Consider the following 19,127-nt stretch of genomic DNA (forward strand, 5'->3'; position numbering starts at 1 on the left):
TTAAAGTGTTATGGGTGAAGTATTGGATAGTAGAAAGCAACAACATTTAAGGCATGGTGAGTGAGGATGAAGAGGGGGGGGGGGGGGGGGTACAAATTAGCTCCTTCAATGTAACAAAAGTAGGTTTTGTTTGATATGTGAATTGGTAAATACTGTAAAATGTGTTATTGTCAGAACTGTAGCTACAAACACCATAAACATTGCGTAGGTATAGATAGGTCCCTCAACTTTAAAATATTCACTGAGAGACTATGTATGTGAAATTGGAGATGTCCTGTTAAATGCCCAGCCAGATTTTTCATTATGTAGTTGATATGTGGTTTAATTATAAATCTGTTGTAGTTTGTTGATCAGTGTTTCTTTGTTACAGCTGACAAGCTTTGTAAATAAATGCCATGTGCAAAATTTTGTGCTGTATGTAAAGGTAGGTGTATCTGTTACCAATGAGAAATTTCATGGGTATACCTATTTTGTTTTGTGCTTATCAGTGTCATCCACCTTCCAGCAGATTAATCTACAGTGATTTTGACTGCTGTTTTTTTTTTCTTTATTTTCTACAGAATAGCCCTGATCCAAAGATCGCTGAATCTACTTTAGATGGATTACGTCAGGTTATGGCAATTAAATCAAGAGTTGTGCTACCTTATCTGGTTCCCCAGCTGATAGCGCCACCTCGGGTGAATACCAAGGCTTTGTCGATATTGGCTTCTGTTGCTGGTGAAGCTCTTACAAAGTACCTGAACAAAATTCTTCCAGCACTGCTCTCTGCTCTTTCTGCCGCTCAGGGTACACCACAGGAAGCTCAGGTTAGTGCATTTGTAAAATAATGGTAAATATGATTTGTGTGTCAAAGTATGTAAACACTAATTATTTTTGTAAGAGTCAAAGATCTAGGATAACTTTATAAAAATTGTTATTAACAAATGGTGAAGAAGTGCTGCCATGACAGATTCCTGGCAAAGGCATTACTTAACATTGTTATAAACTGATTAAGAAAGGTCAGTTTAATAAATGAAGTGGATAGACTGCTGATGGTAGTCTAATCCTGTATGATTGTAAGAATGCTAAATGAACTGAAAAGAGAACTTATACACACAAAGCTCAGAAACATTGTTTTGGTGGGAGGAGGAAAGGGGAGGGGGCCATATCGATGCTTTTATCTTTTTATTTATTTATTTATTTTTTTTTACAACTGAAGATTCAGACTAAATGACAAGAAACTGATAACTTCCATAATTTTGCAGCTCAAGTTGCTTGTGAATCATTGCAGTTTTGCAAGCACTTCTCCATTGTAATTTCTCTTCTCTTATAACAACATGCTTACAAAAGAAAAGACTAGTTTACTTTTAAAGAAAAAAATGTTAAAATCTGTTTCCATTTGTGTATATGGTCAAAGGTTTCTAATATTTCATTATAAAGGACTATACAGGGCGTTTCAAAAAGAAAGAGCAGATTTCAAACATTTATTTCTCAAAAACTACAAATGATAGAAACACAATTCCAACGGTCCTTCACTCAATATGAGTACCAAATGTTACACAACAAATATCAAAACTGTACCTCAATATGAGCACCATTTGTTACACGACAAATATCAAACCGGTATCTCATTTCTTGCCACACACGACGCAACTGGTCTTTAGTTACCGAATTCACGGCCGCAACAATTCGATGTCGTACCTCTTGAAGAGTAGCGGGCATAGGTGGGACATAAACACAGTCCTTTATGTACCCCCACAAATAAAAATCGCAGGGAGTAAGGTCTGGTGACCTGGGAGGCCACAGACGATGACATTGATCTTGTGCTCCTGCTCTTCCAATCCACCGTCCTGGAATGGTGTTATTTAGGTACCGTCGTACAGGTTCAGAGAAGTGTGGTGGGGCGCCATCTTGCATGAAGATGAAGTGATTTGAATCTTCCTGAAGTTGAGGAAATAGCCAGTTTTCTAACATGTCCAGGTAAATGGTTCCTGTGATAGTTTTCTCCATTAAAAAGAAAGGTCCATAAACTTTGTTTACCGAAATTGCACAAAAGACGTTAACCTTTGGTGAGTCTCTTTCATGTTGAATAACGTCCCTCGGAGTTTCACTCGCCCAAATTCGTACGTTATGCCGATTAACTTTACCAGAAATGTGAAACGTTGATTCATCTGAAAAAATTAATCGTTCGGCAAAATTGTCCTCTTCCATGTCCTGTAGAATTGCAGTTGAAAATTCGAACCTTTTGTTGTGGTCGTCAGGACGCAATGCTTGCAATAACTGCAGTTTGTACGGCTTCATGTGCAGACGGTTACTCAGAACGCGCCATACCGTTGTTTTAGACATGTTTAGTTCGTGACTTGCCCGTGCCGTGGATTTTCTAGGGCTCCTTTCGTAAGCTGCGCGGACACGCTCGACATTTTCATCCGATGTGCGTGGACGACCCGTGCTTTTTCGCTTGCAGATGCAACCATCTTCTACGAATCTGTGATGCCACTCATAAATTTGCTTATGACGAGGCGGCTGTTTGTTGAATTGACGGCGGAATGCACGTTGCACACCAACAATGGACTCTAACTTTGCAAATTGCAGCACACAAAATGATCGTTCCTGTGGTGTCGTCGCCATTTTCCTACAAACAAACGCCAGCGCCACTGCGGATTTGCATGGAACTTCTGCGCGGACCATTGAAAAACTTTGAACCTTTCTCTGACAAGAAACGTTTGAATTGTGTTTCTATCATTTGTAGTTTTTGAGAAATAAATGTTTGAAATCTGCTCTTTCTTTTTGAAACGCCCTGTATATTTGGTATTGTTACTTGTCCCTTTGCATTGAAAGCAATTTTCTTCTATTCTCTTATCGACCTTTTGCTTTTAGTGAAACAGCTACCAATTAAATTCGACAGTGAAATTCCCGAGAAACCAAAATATGTATTTGTTACATATCACCTGTTAGCATTATTAAAATAACACAATCTTTAAAATATGGATCATACCTGCCTGCTTTACATTCAGTCAAATTATGTAATACCATGAAAAGGCAAATAGCTTACCATTCCTTTGTAAGGAAAATTCACTTGTTCAGAATCTGAATTAGTGATTTTCAGAAACCAATACCTTATTACTTTCCCTTACCGTAATTATTCTACCTATAAAAGTGCAGACTTAATAGAAATATCTTATAGTGCTCATTAGTGTAGGGCTTCCAAAATAATGTAGCCACTTAGGTTTTATCTTGTGTCCAATTAACATAGGAAACCATCCTTCTAAAGACACTGATGAAAGTGAGCAGTGGTTGAGGTGTTCAGTGTTCACTCGCAAAGAGCAGAGTTCAGATCCACATCTAAGCATCCAATATTTAATTTTTTTGTGGTTCACACAAATCACTTAAGAGAATAACAGGATGCCATTGTAAAGGCATACTTGCCCATACCCTTACAATTTTAGCTAGTTATCCACCCTTGATTGCAGGTCGTGATAAGTGCTGATCATCTTTTTTCCCCTAAATGCTGTTACTGTTACACACACACACACACACACACACACACACACACACTCTCTCTCTCTCTCTCTCTCTCTCTCTCTCTCTCTCTCTCTCTCTCTCTGCTCATTGCTGGTATTCCTAGGCGTCAAGTAACGTAATTTTTTAAATTTATTTTTCTGTTTAGGTTTATGTATTTTTGAGACAATCTTTGTGCAAAGGACTAAATTTTCTTCCCATTTCAATCATTCACCTCTTCATTGTTAAACAGTTAATTCCTTAAAAGAATACTACTCAACAGAGCATGATTTCAACATAGTACCTGCTGTTAAAATTAGTCACATTCTTTACATTCACATATGGTATCACAAATTGTTCCAGTTTGACATGATGGTAGCAGCATATTTTGGAGATGTGTCTTCCATTTTAGTTGTGGACAGTCCAAATGTGGTACATACTCAATTTTTACATTAATTCAACATACTTTTTAGGTTGTGCATTTTAGTTTGCTGCAGAGTTGTTATATCATCCTGTTGTAGTTTAGCCTGCCATACGTGTCTGCTCTAGCATTTTACTCTCTTAACTAGTGACTTCCCTGCCTGTGCACAGATGTCATTAAGTGTCTACGGTCAGACAACTTGTTTGGTGTAGTGCTCAGAAATTATGTATACAAACCTTTCTCATGAATCAGTCTGCCTTTGAGTGAAAAGTGTATCAAAATTGCTACAGTACCTCCTGAGAGTAGCCTTCACATACTAACAGAAAAACACTATGAAGGACATGTGTAGATAGAGGCACCCTAGATTATATTTGTTTTTCCCACACAACCTGAAAATCACATCACTGGATGTGAGGCGATAATGTTTCCCCCATTCTTGTAGCACTGATTGTTGTACCGTACACTGTTCCCCTTTCAGCTGTCCATGTTTGTAGGGTCTTTGTGATTATCATAACAAGCTTTCTGTAATAATGTGCCATTAAGCCCTGAGGTACAGCAAAAGCTTTTATTTTGGACAGAGGTAGTTGAGAGCACCATGCCTTACTCGATTTCCACAACTGTACGAAGGCACAGCGGAAGTGGAGGCTATGCATGGAAATCAGGATCAATCCTGAGAATAGCAAATTGGCAACAAATGACCACTTTTTATGACCTCGAGTTTTTTGCAACCATCACACCACCACCATTGAAGCATGAAATCAAATTCATGAAATTCAACGGGTTCTGTTAATGAGAGAACCATTTGGGGTAGACTGAAAGGAGATCATCTTCAATTCAGAAGACCTGCTACAGGTCCAGAACTGACCACAAAACATCACAAAACTCAACTACATTTCACAAGGGAAAATGCTGAGTTGCAGATAGGCGCAACAAAAAGATTCTCACAATTATAAGGCCTTTGTCAAGAAAACACACACACACACACACACACACACACACGCACGCGCAAACGCAACTCTCACACACGACTGCAGTCTCAGGCCACCACTGAAACCGTGGGGGTAAGGAGGAGGCTGGGGTGGGGAGGGGAAGGGGTAGTATGATGGGGGTGGCAGACAGTGAAGTGCTGCAGTTTAGACAAAGGGGGGAGAGGGGGGGGGGAAGTAGCGGAAAAGGAGAGAAATAAAGACTGGGTGTGGTGGTGAAATAGTGGCTGTGTAGTGCTGGAATGGAAACATGGGAACAGGAAAGGGGCTGGATGGTTGAGCACAGTGACTAACAAAGGTTGAGGCCAGGAGGGTAGTGACAGCACTGGAGGAGGTGGTGGTAGGAGGATGCATGGGACAGGTCTTGCAAATAGGTCTGTTAGAGGGGTACAAGCCTCGAGGTAAGGGATTGGGAGCAGGGGTTGTGTAAGGATGGACAAGTACAGGGCTATTACAAATGATTGAAGCAATTTCACAAATTCACTGTAGCTCCATTCATTGACATATGGTCACGACACACTACAGATACGTAGAAAAACTCATAAAGTTTTGTTCGGCTGAAGCCGCACTTCGGGTTTCTGCCGCCTGAGCGCTCGAGAGCGCAGTGAGACAAAATGGCGACAGGAGCTGAGAAAGCGTATGTCGTGCTTGAAATGCACTCACATCAGTCAGTCATAACAGTGCAACGACACTTCAGGACGAAGTTCAACAAAGATCCACCAACTGCTAACTCCATTCGGCGATGGTATGCGCAGTTTAAAGCTTCTGGATGCCTCTGTAAGGGGAAATCAACGGGTCGGCCTGCAGTGAGCGAAGAAACGGTTGAACGCATGCGTGCAAGTTTCACGCGTAGCCCGTGGACATGCTGGAAAATTGGCTCATGCCACAAATGGAGACTGACAGCGCCGACTTCATCTTCCAACAGGATGGTGCTCCACCGCACTTCCATCATGATGTTCGGCATTTCTTAAACAGGAGATTGGAAAACAGATGGATCGGTCGTGGTGGAGATCATGATCAGCAATTCATGTCATGGCCTCCACGCTCTCCCGACTTAACCCCATGCGATTTCTTTCTGTGGGGTTATGTGAAAGATTCAGTGTTTAAACCTCCTCTACCAAGAAACGTGCCAGAACTGCGAGCTCGCATCAACGATGCTTTCGAACTCATTGATGGGGATATGCTGCGCCGAGTGTGGGAGGAACTTGATTATCGACTTGATGTCTGCCGAATCACTAAAGGGGCACATATCGAACATTTGTGAATGCCTAAAAAAACTTTTTGAGTTTTTGTATGTGTGTGCAAAGCATTGTGAAAATATCTCAAATAATAAAGTTATTGTAGAGCTGTGAAATCGCTTCAATCATTTGTAATAACCCTGTATATTGTGTAGGTTCGGTGGATGGCAGAATACCATTGTAGGAGGGGTGGGTAGGATAGTAGGCAGGACATGTCTCATTTCAGGGCACAATGAGAGGTAATCGAAACTCTGGCAGAGAATTTAATTCAGTTGCTCCATTTCTGGGTGGCACTGAGTTACAAGGGGAATGCTCCTCTGTGACCGGATGGTGGGACTTTAGGAGTTGGTGGGAGACTGTAAAGATAAGGCATGGGAGGTTTGTTTTTGTACAAGGTTGGAATGTTCAGTGAGGTTTCAGTGAGATCCTCGTTATATTCCAAGAGGGACTGCTCATCACTGTAGATGTGACGACCGCTGGTGGCTAGACTCTACAGATGGGACTTCTTAGTATGGAATGGGTGGCAGCTATCGAAGTGGAGGTATTGTTGGTGGTTAGTAGGTTTGATATAGACGGAGGTACTAATGTAGCCATCTTTGAGGTTGAGGTCAACGTCTAGGAAGGTGGCTTGTTGGGTTGAGTACGACCAGGTGAAGCAAATGGGGGAGAATTTGTTGAGGTTCTGGAGGAATGTGGATAGGGTGTCTTCACCTTCAATCCAAATAGCAAAGGTGTCATCAATGTATCTGAACCACATGAGGGGTTTAGGATTCTGAGTTTTTAGGAAGGATTCCTCTAGATGACCCATGAATAGGTTGGCACAGGATGGTGCCATGTGGGCACCCATAGCTGTATCTCGGATTTGTCTGTAGGTAATGCCATCAAAGGAGAAATAATTGTGGGTAAGGATATAGTTGGTCATGAAGGTTGTTGGTTTGGAATCTTCCGGGCATTGGGAAAGGTAGAGTTCAATAGCAGTAATGCCATGGGCATTATCGTCTTATATAAAAGATAGCAACCATTTACAACAATGACTCTCCATTGTTCCTGTCCCTTTACCATACGGTGCCCTGCTTGTCACTATTGATGCCACCTCACTGTACACTAACATTCCTAATGTAGTCTGAGGCGTCTTGTCGTTGTTTACGCGGCTGCCCCTGTCGGAGTTCAGAGTCCTCCCTCGGGCGTGTGTGTGTGTGTGTGTGTGTGTGTGTGTGTGTGTGTGTGTTATCCTTAGCATAAGTTAGTTTAAGTTAGATTAAGTAGTGTGTAAGCCTAGGGACTGATGACCTCAGCAATTTGGTCCCATAGTCCTTACAACAAATTTCCATTTTTGGCAATCCTCCTGGCCTCAATCGTCATTAGTCACTGTCCTCAGCCATCCAGCCCCGTCCCTGTTCCCATTCCAGCACTACACAGGCGTCATTTCATCACCACACACAGTGTTTTTATTTCTCTCCTTTTCCACTACTTCTCCCCCTCCTGCCCTCCCCCTCCCTCCCCACCTCTTCCCTGCCCTCCGTCTGAACTGCAGCACTTCACTGTCCGCCATTCCCACCATACTCTCTCTCCCTCTCCTCATCCCAGCCTCCTCCTTATCCCCACCAGTCGCCTCTCCCATCATGCACTGGTGCTGCTGCTCGCAATGTGGTTTCAGTTACCTGAGACTGCAGTCGTGTGTGTGTGTGTGTGTGTGTGTGTGTGTGTTGACAAAAAAGGCCTTAATGGCCGAAAGCTATAATTATAATTATGAGAACCTTACTGTTGTGCCTATGTGCGACTCAGCATGTCTGCTATATGGTGATTAGCAACATTCCTTCTCTAATATTGTTACATTCCATCCTGGATTTTCCATTATTTGATTTTCACAAGGGAAAATTACAGCTGGAGAGTACAACAATGGGAGCTATTGTTGTTCACTGAGAGCCGTGATTTGGCTTGTGATTTGCTGATGGTAGAGAGAGAGTCAGGAGAAGGCCTGGAGGAAGGCATTCCCCTTGTACATTCTCAACCAGTATGCCCTTTCAGGATGGTTCTCTGGTTGTGTAGGCAGGAATCAGTATGGCTGCAAGGATGGTTTTTTCTTTGTGGAACATGGGAGCCTTGCAGCACATGTGGAGAAAATCCTTTTGGAGCATGTTGTGCATTTGGTGGTTTTACACTAATACATGATGATGTATTCCCACCTGCTACAAGTATTGTGCAAGATTTCTTTGATGAAATTGAGATTTGTGCTTTGGCTTGGCCTGCTCAAATCCTTGATTTCAATTCTTTTGAACATGTATGGGACCAGCTGGGGCAAAGAGCCATCAGCACTGTTCTGATACCCTACAGAATCAACGGTAGGCACTCGTGAAATAACTGGGAGATGATTCCTTAAGAGGACATTTCAGCATTAATCAAGAGCATGCCTTGAAAGGTTGGATGGAATGATTAGTGCAAGAAGAGGTAATACACACCTTTGAAGGTTCAAAGAAAGATCTGTGAAATGAATTGTGAAGCATAGAAAACCAAAACAAAAGTGCATTACCTTCAAGAGCTTCCTCAAAATTTCCTTGAAGTGTGAATCTATTCATGTTGCACACTCTGCTTAATTTGTGTATAATTGCCTTTTTTTATTGTTAGACACTTAGATGGGGCCATATCATAACATCTAATCATAAAATATTAGCTTAGTGTCATAAATGTGTCTAGATTTTAAAGTAAAGAATTAAAATAAAATTTTTAAGGGATCCAAGTATTGCATTTTTCATGCCAGCTAGCTTATTTGAAACTCCTACATTTTTTATCATTTTAACTGCACTCATCTCAAGTTTTTTTTCAATACACACACTGAAGTCTAAGATGTCAAGTGCTTAAAACAAATGCTGTAAGATTCACTTTTTCCTGTAAGAGTATATTGAAGTTATATGAAAAGGAAAGTTGCCACTCATCGTATAGCGGAGAAGCTTAGTCAAAGATAGGCACAGCAAGAAGCCTGTCACAAATAAGAAGCTTTCGGCCAGTGAGGCCTTCGTTAAAAATAGATGACAGCCAATGTGGCTTCAGTTGCCAGAGACTGCAGTCATGTGTCTGTAAGTTGTGTGTGTGTGTGTGTGTGTCATCTAGTTTTGACAAATGCCTCACTGGCCAAAAACGTCTTATTTGTGAAAGTCTTGTTGTTGAGCTTATCTACAACTCAGCATTCCACTATATGCTAAGTGGTAACTTTCCGTTTCATAATATTGTTGCATTCCATCCTAGATTTTCCATTATTTAGTATTTTGAAATAGTTATTTCCAAAGTTTTAACATGACTATAAACTTACTACCAATGAAATTATATTTCAGGAATTGGAATACTGTCAGGCCGTGGTCCTTTCAGTAACTGATGAAGTAGGTATCCGTACAATAATGGATCAGTTGATGGAATCAACTCGATCAGATAAAGTTGAAGTACGCCGTTCATCCGTGACACTACTGTGTGCGTTTTGTCGGCACACGCATGCTGATTATTCCCAGTATGTTCCACAGTTGCTACGTGGCCTTATTCATCTTTTCACTGATTCCAATAAAGAAGTTCTTCAGATGGCATGGGAAGCTCTGAATGCTGTTACAAAGGTAAGAAAGACTGGACTCATGAGTTTAAACTTTTAGTATTTTTTGATTTCACGTAGGTAATTGTTTTCCTTCCTCTGCTTCCCCCTTCATTGTAACAGTTGAAATTATTACCCATCCACTGTTTTTACTTTTGCCTTATATTGAAAATATTGGAAAGCAGTACATTATTATTTTTGTAGATCTACACTACTGGCCATTGAAATTGCTACACCACGAAGATGATGTGCTACAGACACGAAATTTAACCGACAGGAAGAAGATGCTGTGATATGCAAATGATTAGCTTTTCAGATCATTCACGCAAGGTTGGTGCCGGTGGCGAGACCTACAACGTGCTGAATGAGGAAAGTTTCCAATCGATTTCTCATACACAAACAGCAGTTGAGCGGCATGGCCTGGTGAAACGTTTTTGTGATGCCTCGTGTAAGGAGGAGAAATGCGTACCATCATGTTTCCGACTTAGATAAAGATCGGATTGTAGCCTATCGCGATTACGGTTTATCTTATCGCGACATTGCTGCTCGCGTTGGTCGAGATCCAATGACTGTTAGCAGAATATGGAATCGGTGGGTTCGGGAGGGTAATATGGAATGCCGTGCTGGATCTCAATGGCCCCGTATCACTAGCAGTCGAGATGACAGGCATCTTATCCGCATGACTGTAACAGATCGTGCAGCCACATCTCGATCCCTGAGTCAACAGATGGGGATGTTTGCAAGACAACAACCATCTGCGCGAACAGTTCGACGACATTTGCAGCAACATGGACTATCAGCTCGGAGACCATGGCTGCGGTTACCCTTGACGCTGCATCACAGACAGGAGCACCTGTGATGGTATACTCAATGACGAACCTGGGTGCATGAATGGCAAAACGTCATTTTTTCTGATGAATCCAGGTTCTGTTTACAGCATCATGATGGTCTCATCTGTGTTTGGCGACATCGCTGTGAACGCACATTGGAAGCGTGTATTCGTCATCACCATACTGGCGTATCACCCAGCGTGATGGTATGGGGTGCTATTGGTTACACGTCTCGGTCACCTCTTGTTCACATTGACAGCACTTTGAACAGTGGACGTTACATTTCAGATGTATTACAACCTGTGGCTCTACCCTTCATTCGGTCCCTGCGAAATCCTACATTTCAGTAGGTTCATGCACGATCGCATGTTGTAGGTCCTGTATGGGCCTTTCTGGATGCATAAAATGTTCGACTACTGCCCTGGCCAGCACATTCTCCAGATCTCTCACCAATTGAAAACGTCTGGTCAATGGTGGCCGAGCAATTGGCTGGCCACAATACGCCAGTCACTACTCTTGATGAACTGTGGTATCGTGTTGAAACTGCATGGGCGGCTGTACCTGCACACGCCATCCAAGCTCTGTTTCACTCAATGCCCAGGCGTACCAAGGCCGTTATTACGGCCAGAGGTGGTTGTTCTGGGTACTGATTTCTCAGGATCTATGCACCCAGATTGCGTGAAAATGTAATCACATGTCAGTTCTAGTATAATATATTCATCCAATGAATACCTGTTTATCATCTGCATTTCTTCTTGGTGTAGCAATTTTAATGGCCAGTAGTGTATATGAAACTATGGAATGATTACATCTCATTACTTCAACTTAATTGAATAAAGATGTAATTTAGATGTTACTACCTCATTGGGGGTACATTGTTTTTCCAAATGGCTGACATATTTTCAGATCGCAGCTTGACTTGCTTAAAAAGAAATAATAAAAATAGATGAAGAGTTGTATTGGTAATAATTAGTATTTATTGCAATACTTTTGTGTAAATCGATAAATGCTGTTATGGATATACAAAAAATTAGGATTAATATTGTTATATTGTTCTAAAAAATGAAAGTTTGTTTCATAGACCTTGGATCCAACACAGCAAACAGCCCATGTGGGAGATATAAGGCAAGCTGTAAGATTTGCTGTAAGTGACTTAAAGGGTCAAGAACTGCTGCCTGGATTTTGTCTTCCAAAGGTTGGTACTACAACATAAACAGTTATTTGTATGAAAACAGAGAATAATTTGGTGAAAACTCACCATTAATTTTTATTGTTCTTATAGGGTATCACACCCATACTTCCGATTTTCCGTGAAGCAATTCTCAATGGTTTACCAGAAGTGAAGGAGCAAGCAGCACAAGGTCTCGGGGAAGTTATTCGCCTGACCAGTGCTGAAGCTTTGCAACCATCTGTTGTTCACATTACAGGTCCATTAATTAGAATACTTGGAGATCGTTTCAACTGGAATGTCAAAGCAGCTGTGCTAGAAACATTAGCATTGTTGCTTGCGAAGGTGAGTGAAGCTGCCTATGTAAAGATTTATTTGCAAAGCAGTGTACTGAAAGTGATTTTCTAACAGATCTACTTAATTTCATGTTAAACTGTAGGTTGGAGTGATGTTGAAGCAGTTTCTGCCACAGCTGCAAACAACTTTCCTGAAGGCTCTGAATGATTCTAATCGCCAAGTTAGGATAAAAGCCGCGAATGCCTTAAGTCATCTAATTGTTATCCATACTAGAGCAGATCCATTGTTTACAGAACTTCATGCTGGTGTTCGGTCATCAGATGATCCTGCAATAAGGTATGAATTTAGACTTATTTCCTTGAAGGTTTAGTTTTGTTGAATAATATCTGTAAAATCCGAGGCAGGACCAGGTGATCCATGCGATAAAACATTTTTGACCAGTTTTAATTCATCACATTCCTTGAAAGTGTTGCTCTATTTATTTTTACATAGCTCTGCATTCTCTGTTTAATAAAGAGAAACAGGTGAATTTGTTTTCAATTTGTTCATAATTTAAGATATAACTGCCCACATTGATTCTTAGTAGTTAATTCACATTTATTGTTGTAATTAGACAATGCAAAATCCAGGATGGAATGTAACAATATTGTGAAATAGAAAGTTACTACTCACCATTTAGCGGTGTTGCAATTGTTTTGTCCACCTTGCCACTTCCACAAATATTGACCATGTCTCTTTAAAAATGTGTACATAAATGATTGAGAGTAATAGTATTCCTTGTATAACACCAGGCATGTTTCCATACTGCTCTCCATAATTAACACTGTGATAGGCAGAGAGCCACTACAAAATATGAAATACGCTAAATGTCTAGTGCATATTGTGAAGTGCTTGCAGTAGACGGAGGGGGGGATCAGATGAGTCTACTGTCAGATTCTTCATACTGTGTACTCTATTTCTCCTGCTACATAACCCTCTCTTCCTCCTTTACCTTGCTATATGCACATCACTCCAGTTTCAACTTTCACTGAATTACAGACTTGTACTAACATTAAAATAACTGTACTTAATGATATACTATCATAATGTAACTTTTTAAATATGAAAATCTTTTATGATTATGCTGTTAGTATATTACCCATACTACATACTGTTGGAAGAGGATCTTCACAGAGTTGAGAGAAATATTTCTCCCACCTAATATTTTGTGAATTATACACACTCTAGAATCAAACTAAGTAGTGTTTCTTATCATCATCATCATCATCATCATCATTTAAGACTGATTATGCCTTTCAGCATTCAGTCTGGAGCATAGTCCCCCTTATAAAATTCCTCCATGATCCCCTATTCTGTACTAACATTGATGCCTCTTCTGATGTTAAGCCTATTACTTCAAAATCATTCTTATCCGAATCCAGGTACCTTCTCCTTGGTCTGCCCTGACTCCTCCTACCCTCTACTGCTGAACCCATAAGTCTCTTGGGTAACCTTGCTTCTCCCATGCGTGTAACATGCCACCACCATCTAAGCCTGTTCGCCCTGACTGCTACATCTATAGAGTTCATTCCCAGTTTTTCTTTGATTTCCTCACCCGCAATCATCCTAGCTACTTTCATATCCGTAACCTCAACCTTATTGATAAGGTAACCTGAATCCACCCAGCTTTCGCTCCCATACAACAAAGTTGGTCGAAAGATTGAACGGTGCACAGATAACTTAGTCTTGGTACTGACTTCCTTCTTGCAGAAGTTTCTTGAAACTGTTACTTGAAGTGAAGAAGGTGAAGGAAGTTATAATCACTCAAAAAATATTCCTGGACTGACTAGAGGTTTCAACCCTGCATGTTCGAATCTGCTGTAGAACACTTGCCTATATAGCTGCTGAGCCATATGACTATATTCTAAGCTACCCAACAACTGCAGAATATATTTGTTCACAGAATAAAGTAAATGTGAGTGGGCACGCTTTGTCTTTAATACAATCCAAGGTCTCAAAATTCAGAGCAATTTCATTCCAATTTTCAGTTCTGTTTTTGATCCACTTACTGTTGACAAAACAATATTAGGTTTCTGACATTTGGCTGTTACTGCCAGTTGTTACTGCAGGCACTTAACTTACAACTTTAGTGTAGTTTGTCAGGGTGCACAACAAATTTTCCTTCCATATATTATTTGTATGTCTTCTTTTATCTTTGCCATTTCTGTTAACTATTGGGCCACTGATGGTAAAACAGAATTAATGCACAATGATCAACCCATAGACAGGGTGAATACATTTAACTACTTGGAGACGTGGTTGTGCAAAAATTGGTCATCGGACATGGAAATAAGATGCAGAATAGGGAAGGCTCGCAGTGCATTCATGAAATTGAACAAAGTGCTCACTAGCACTGACTTTGATCTTAACCTCAAGAGTTAGATTTATGAAGAGCTATGTATGGTCAGTGCTTTTGCATGGCGTGGAAAATTTGACATCGAAAGTGAACACCTTGAACAAGTTGGAAGCATTTGAAATGTGGTTATATCGAAAATACTTAAAATCCCATGGGCAGCAAGGAAAACAAATGAAGATATCTTGACAATAGTAAAGAGAGCCTGCGAACTGCTAACCACAATCAAACGTAAGAAAACAGCTTACTTAGCCCATGTGATATGAAATGGAAGGTATCACCTTCTTAAACTGATAATCAAGGGGAACATTGAAGGCAGAAGAGGAATTGGCAGGAGAAAAATGTCATGCCTCCACAACATCACACAGTGGACAGAAACAGTGGTGACTTGATCCATGCTTGAAGAGATAGAGAAGACTGGGCAAATGTGATCGCAAACGTCCATTAGTGGATATGCAGCAGCAGAAGAAAAAGAAAGAGAAGAAAACAAAACACATTCGATGACAAAAATACGCATTTCATTGGAGTCGCAAGACAGATTTAGAATACTTTCTCAACAGGTGACCGCCAATAAAATGTTGGTTTTACTATGTTTCTTATTTTCTGTTATAATCCACTGTGTTATGTCTATTATTTTACAGATATTGTGATTTTTCTTTCAAGAAATACATGAGTACATTGCTTACAAACTGCCACAATTTTCTTCTTCGTATGATCCATACTTTTTAATGTATAAACTACTTTCAAAGTGTCAGAAATGTGCTAGAATAAATAAAATGACTATAAAATGCTGCATTGTACAATGTACTTCTGGCGAGACAGTCGCAATTCCTGAAATCCATCACCCGTCTCCTCTGGCCTGGGAAGGAGCATCACAGTCTTGGCACCACAGATAAACCACAAAAATCTGCAGCATTATGCCACACACTAACAGACCCAGCCTGCGGGCAGATTGGTGAAACTAGACCCGATGGGCAGGACCTGCACATTAGTGGGAAACAAGGAGCTTCAGATTGGCAGGCCCGATCCATTATGAGATACCCACAGAAATGGCCTGCGGTTTTGGCCTGTCATGCAAGTCAGTTTGCGTAGCCAGCTATTCATGTGTCACAGACACCATGTTGATGAAATGAGACGGCGATTATAATTCCACACAACAGATAACTTGCACGAATACTCTGAGAATCAGTAGTAATGAGGGTAGGCAGAAACTCATCATGAAAATGATTGCTGAACCACAGGCAGGTGCCCAGAAAAGACAATCGCACTCTCACAACTACAATTTTGGCCATAGCCTTTCTCAGAAAACGAGAGCACTCACACATTCACATAATCACTCAACACACATTTCTTGCACACATGACCACCGTCTCCAGCTGCTTCGTCAACAGTCTCTTAGAATCAAATCCAAACAAAGTACTCCTCATGCCTCCCTGGCTCTTGTCAGCAGCTGCTAGGCTAATGGCAAGGAGTGGTTTCAGCACTGACTACAAGCTGGGGGGAGTAGTAGAAAGGGGAGAAGAAGTAAGAATGGGGGAGTATGGAAGCAGCGCACATACTCAGCTCCACCGAGCCAGCAATATTGCATGACTTCTCAGTAAACAAACCATCTCATCTACTGAGACAAAAACAAGATTTTTTTCAGTTTTTTTTCCCTCCCAAGTTTCCCTGATATTTTCCTGACACGTATGAAATTCTCTGATTTCCAGAACTTTTGGCAACTCTGATAGTGCTAATGAAGGATTTTCAGGCCCATTTTCATATGGATCTTTTGTAATGTTTCATTGTCAGGAACATACCCCTACATTTAAGGGCACTAATTTATAAACAGCCAGCATATGACTGTATCATATTTACCATTCTTTGCTGGATATGTGACCCATATCATGTTCTTAAATCCTGTCTTCTTCTTTTTCTTTTATTCCTAACTGTTGCTGATATACAAAATTCCCCGGTCATCCCAGTGCCTTTCACAGACGTGAGTGCCATCCTCTCTCCTCCCCCCCCCCCCCCCCCCCCAACCTGCTCCCTCTACCTCACCCACCTCAGATGTGGTCAGCAGAAGTTCTCCTGCCCCCTCGCCCCATGCACCTCCCACTGTTGTTTTTAGAACTTTATATCACTGTTGCAATTTACTGAAATATATGCTAAAAAGGCATCTTTGTTTCATTTCTCTTTCTCTTGAAAGACATTTTAAATATAGCTGTTTATGATACACATTGTTTCCTTTGCTTTTAGAGAAACAATGCTACAAGCTCTACGAGGTGTCATTACTCCAGCAGGAGATAAAATGACAGAACCTCTTCGGAAAGCTGTTTATGTGACCCTGACTGGCATGTTGGGACACTCTGAGGATGTGACACGAGCTGCTGTTGCTGGCTGTTTAGGAGCTCTTTGCCGCTGGTTGTCACCTGAACAGCTCCATGCTACCCTTACAGACCATTTGTTGTGTAAGTATCACATCTTTTCTATGGTTTATGCACATATCTGTGTGATTTTTTAATAAATATCTCAATTTTGGCACTATTGCAATTGCACTTGTAATGAATATAGCAATACAGAACTTCTTGCCTTTTCCTTTTTGAACAGTACTGACTTACCTAATTATTTGTTTTACAAAATAGAAATATATCACCCCTGCTTGTTGAATATGTTTTGTGCTGGGTGATTTTCTGAAAAATGTTGGGTATATTAAAATTACAAACACTTTTCTTAAATCGTTTTTGTAAATTGTTACACCAGAGCACCAAGACATTATATTTGTTTATATCCATATGCTCTGGAGGACGACTCAAGTGTGCTATTTCACTCATACTTTCTCTGAGATAACTCTCCATCCTACACCATACCTCTTGCCCTTTTCATCACTAACCTGCATGTTCAATCCCAGAGAATGTTGTAAAACATTTGTATTTTGAATCGTTTCTGTTTCCTTCTTGCTCCCTTGTTCACATATTAAATCTCTGTTGTGTTTTACTCCTGTCATGCATGTTTTCCCAGTTGCTACATCTTCTAATTTTCTTTAACACCTTCTTCTTCTCATTTTGTGATTAAGTTTTAGACAAAGAACATATTATTCACAAATCTTAATGTATGCCCATTACTAAGCATTTGAAAAGTTGAGTGTTTCATCAATTCAAATGATTGGGCTGAAGTATCACGAATGAAACTGTATAAAATCATTTTTATAGTTTAATAATAATGTTAGTGTTTTGAGGACTTGATTTTTCCCAGTGCAATGATTTGTACTTTGGGGGCTAGCTTCCACACAGAAATATCTTAAACCATTTGAGTGGATTGAATTTTATTTATGTAAAAAATAGCTGTATGATATATGTGCACTCACTTTCTTCACTGTTTGCAGATGATGATGTTCCTATGGACTGGACACTTCGTCACGGAAGAAGTGCAGCCCTTTCTGTTGCTCTTAAGGAAGCAGCTCCTGTTGTTTATACTGATGACTATAAGGAAAAGATATGCAGGGTATTGTTGGGATATCTAATGGCAGATAGAGTAAGTTTATGTAGTTTCTTTCTGTAGTTATGTTATCACTTTTTTTTTTAAATCGGTAACCATCGTTAAAGCCAGCAGAAATCATAGCTGTTTCTGTCGTCTAAGCCCAGTTCAATGTCATGAGCAGCCAGGTTAGAGCTATTGTTGCTGCTGACAGTAGTAGCTCTGTGTATTAAATTTCACACCTGTTCCTTGCAAATTTTATCATGTATTCTTCTTACCATACTGTATATGCACAGGAAGTAAAATTTCATAAAATGAGGGAAGGCAAGCACTCACCTGTTGCAGATTGACACGTGGAGCTTGCTAGCTTGAAAGCTAGTGTGAATGCTGTTTTGTGTTATGTGTTTTGTGCACCACGTATCAATCTACTATAGGTGAATGGTTGCCTTTCCCTAATTTTACATATTGCTTCATCAAGAAATTTGCAGTATTGTAAGTAAAATTTCATTGTTTGCTGTCCTTGGTGTTGCAGTTTTAAGGGTGAGCAGTGTGCTTAAAATTGTAGCTTCCAAGAGTTCCTAGTAGAGAACATTGATACCAGTGTAGCTAAGAAGTTATTACCTACTCACATCAGTCCTAAATATATCTTCATTTTACAGCAGAGCATAGTAAAATCAGCCATTTTTTCCAATAATATAATGTTACTGTTTCACATTATTACCTGCTCACATCAGTCCTAAATATATCTTCATTTTACAGCAGAGCATTGTAAAATCAGCCATTTTTTCCAATAATATAATGTTACTGTTTCATTTCAGATTTCAGATCTAGTGAGTACAGAACTTATAAATAGTATTCTAGCAAAACAAGATAAAATGTTAAATGCAGGCATATATCAAATACATCTCTCCATTTGTCATACATTTACGTCAGTCAAATGATGAGATTTTTACACACCACCTCCAGCTTGAGAAAAGAAAAGTATATATACAAAAACAGTACCTTCTTTCATATGTAATTTGTGTATCAACCATCAACCAAGCATTATAAAAGACCAATCATGCACATAATTAGCAAATTTTTAAACATTGTAATGGAATTTATATCCTGTTACACCTGTGATAGTCATATTCTCTATCTCCCCCCCCCCCCCCTCCCTCCCTATAGTCATATTCTCCCCCACCCTCCCTCTTTCTTTGTTAACTAGAACAGAAATATATATTGAAAATCAAAATGTTGAAGTTTGATCATAGGTCAGTGTTTGGATTTTTGATAATACTGAATGTAT

At 40.2% G+C, this 19,127-nt stretch overlaps 1 protein-coding gene across 1 annotated transcript in view; it reads left to right on the top strand.

Moving 5' to 3' along the window:
• The window catches only part of LOC124717053 (eIF-2-alpha kinase activator GCN1), a 265,579-nt gene that overhangs the window by 227,486 nt on the left and 18,966 nt on the right, over positions 1-19,127 (top strand). Inside the window, exons 32-38 of the mRNA XM_047243734.1 lie at positions 561-806; positions 9,452-9,721; positions 11,608-11,721; positions 11,809-12,039; positions 12,134-12,327; positions 16,622-16,833; positions 17,748-17,896. Coding sequence (XP_047099690.1) covers positions 561-806; positions 9,452-9,721; positions 11,608-11,721; positions 11,809-12,039; positions 12,134-12,327; positions 16,622-16,833; positions 17,748-17,896 — 1,416 coding nt within the window. The remainder of the gene's footprint in view (positions 1-560; positions 807-9,451; positions 9,722-11,607; positions 11,722-11,808; positions 12,040-12,133; positions 12,328-16,621; positions 16,834-17,747; positions 17,897-19,127) is intronic.

Source organism: Schistocerca piceifrons, chromosome 1 (assembly GCF_021461385.2).
Source record: "Schistocerca piceifrons isolate TAMUIC-IGC-003096 chromosome 1, iqSchPice1.1, whole genome shotgun sequence".
In the NCBI taxonomy this organism is placed as follows: Eukaryota; Metazoa; Arthropoda; class Insecta; order Orthoptera; family Acrididae; genus Schistocerca; species Schistocerca piceifrons.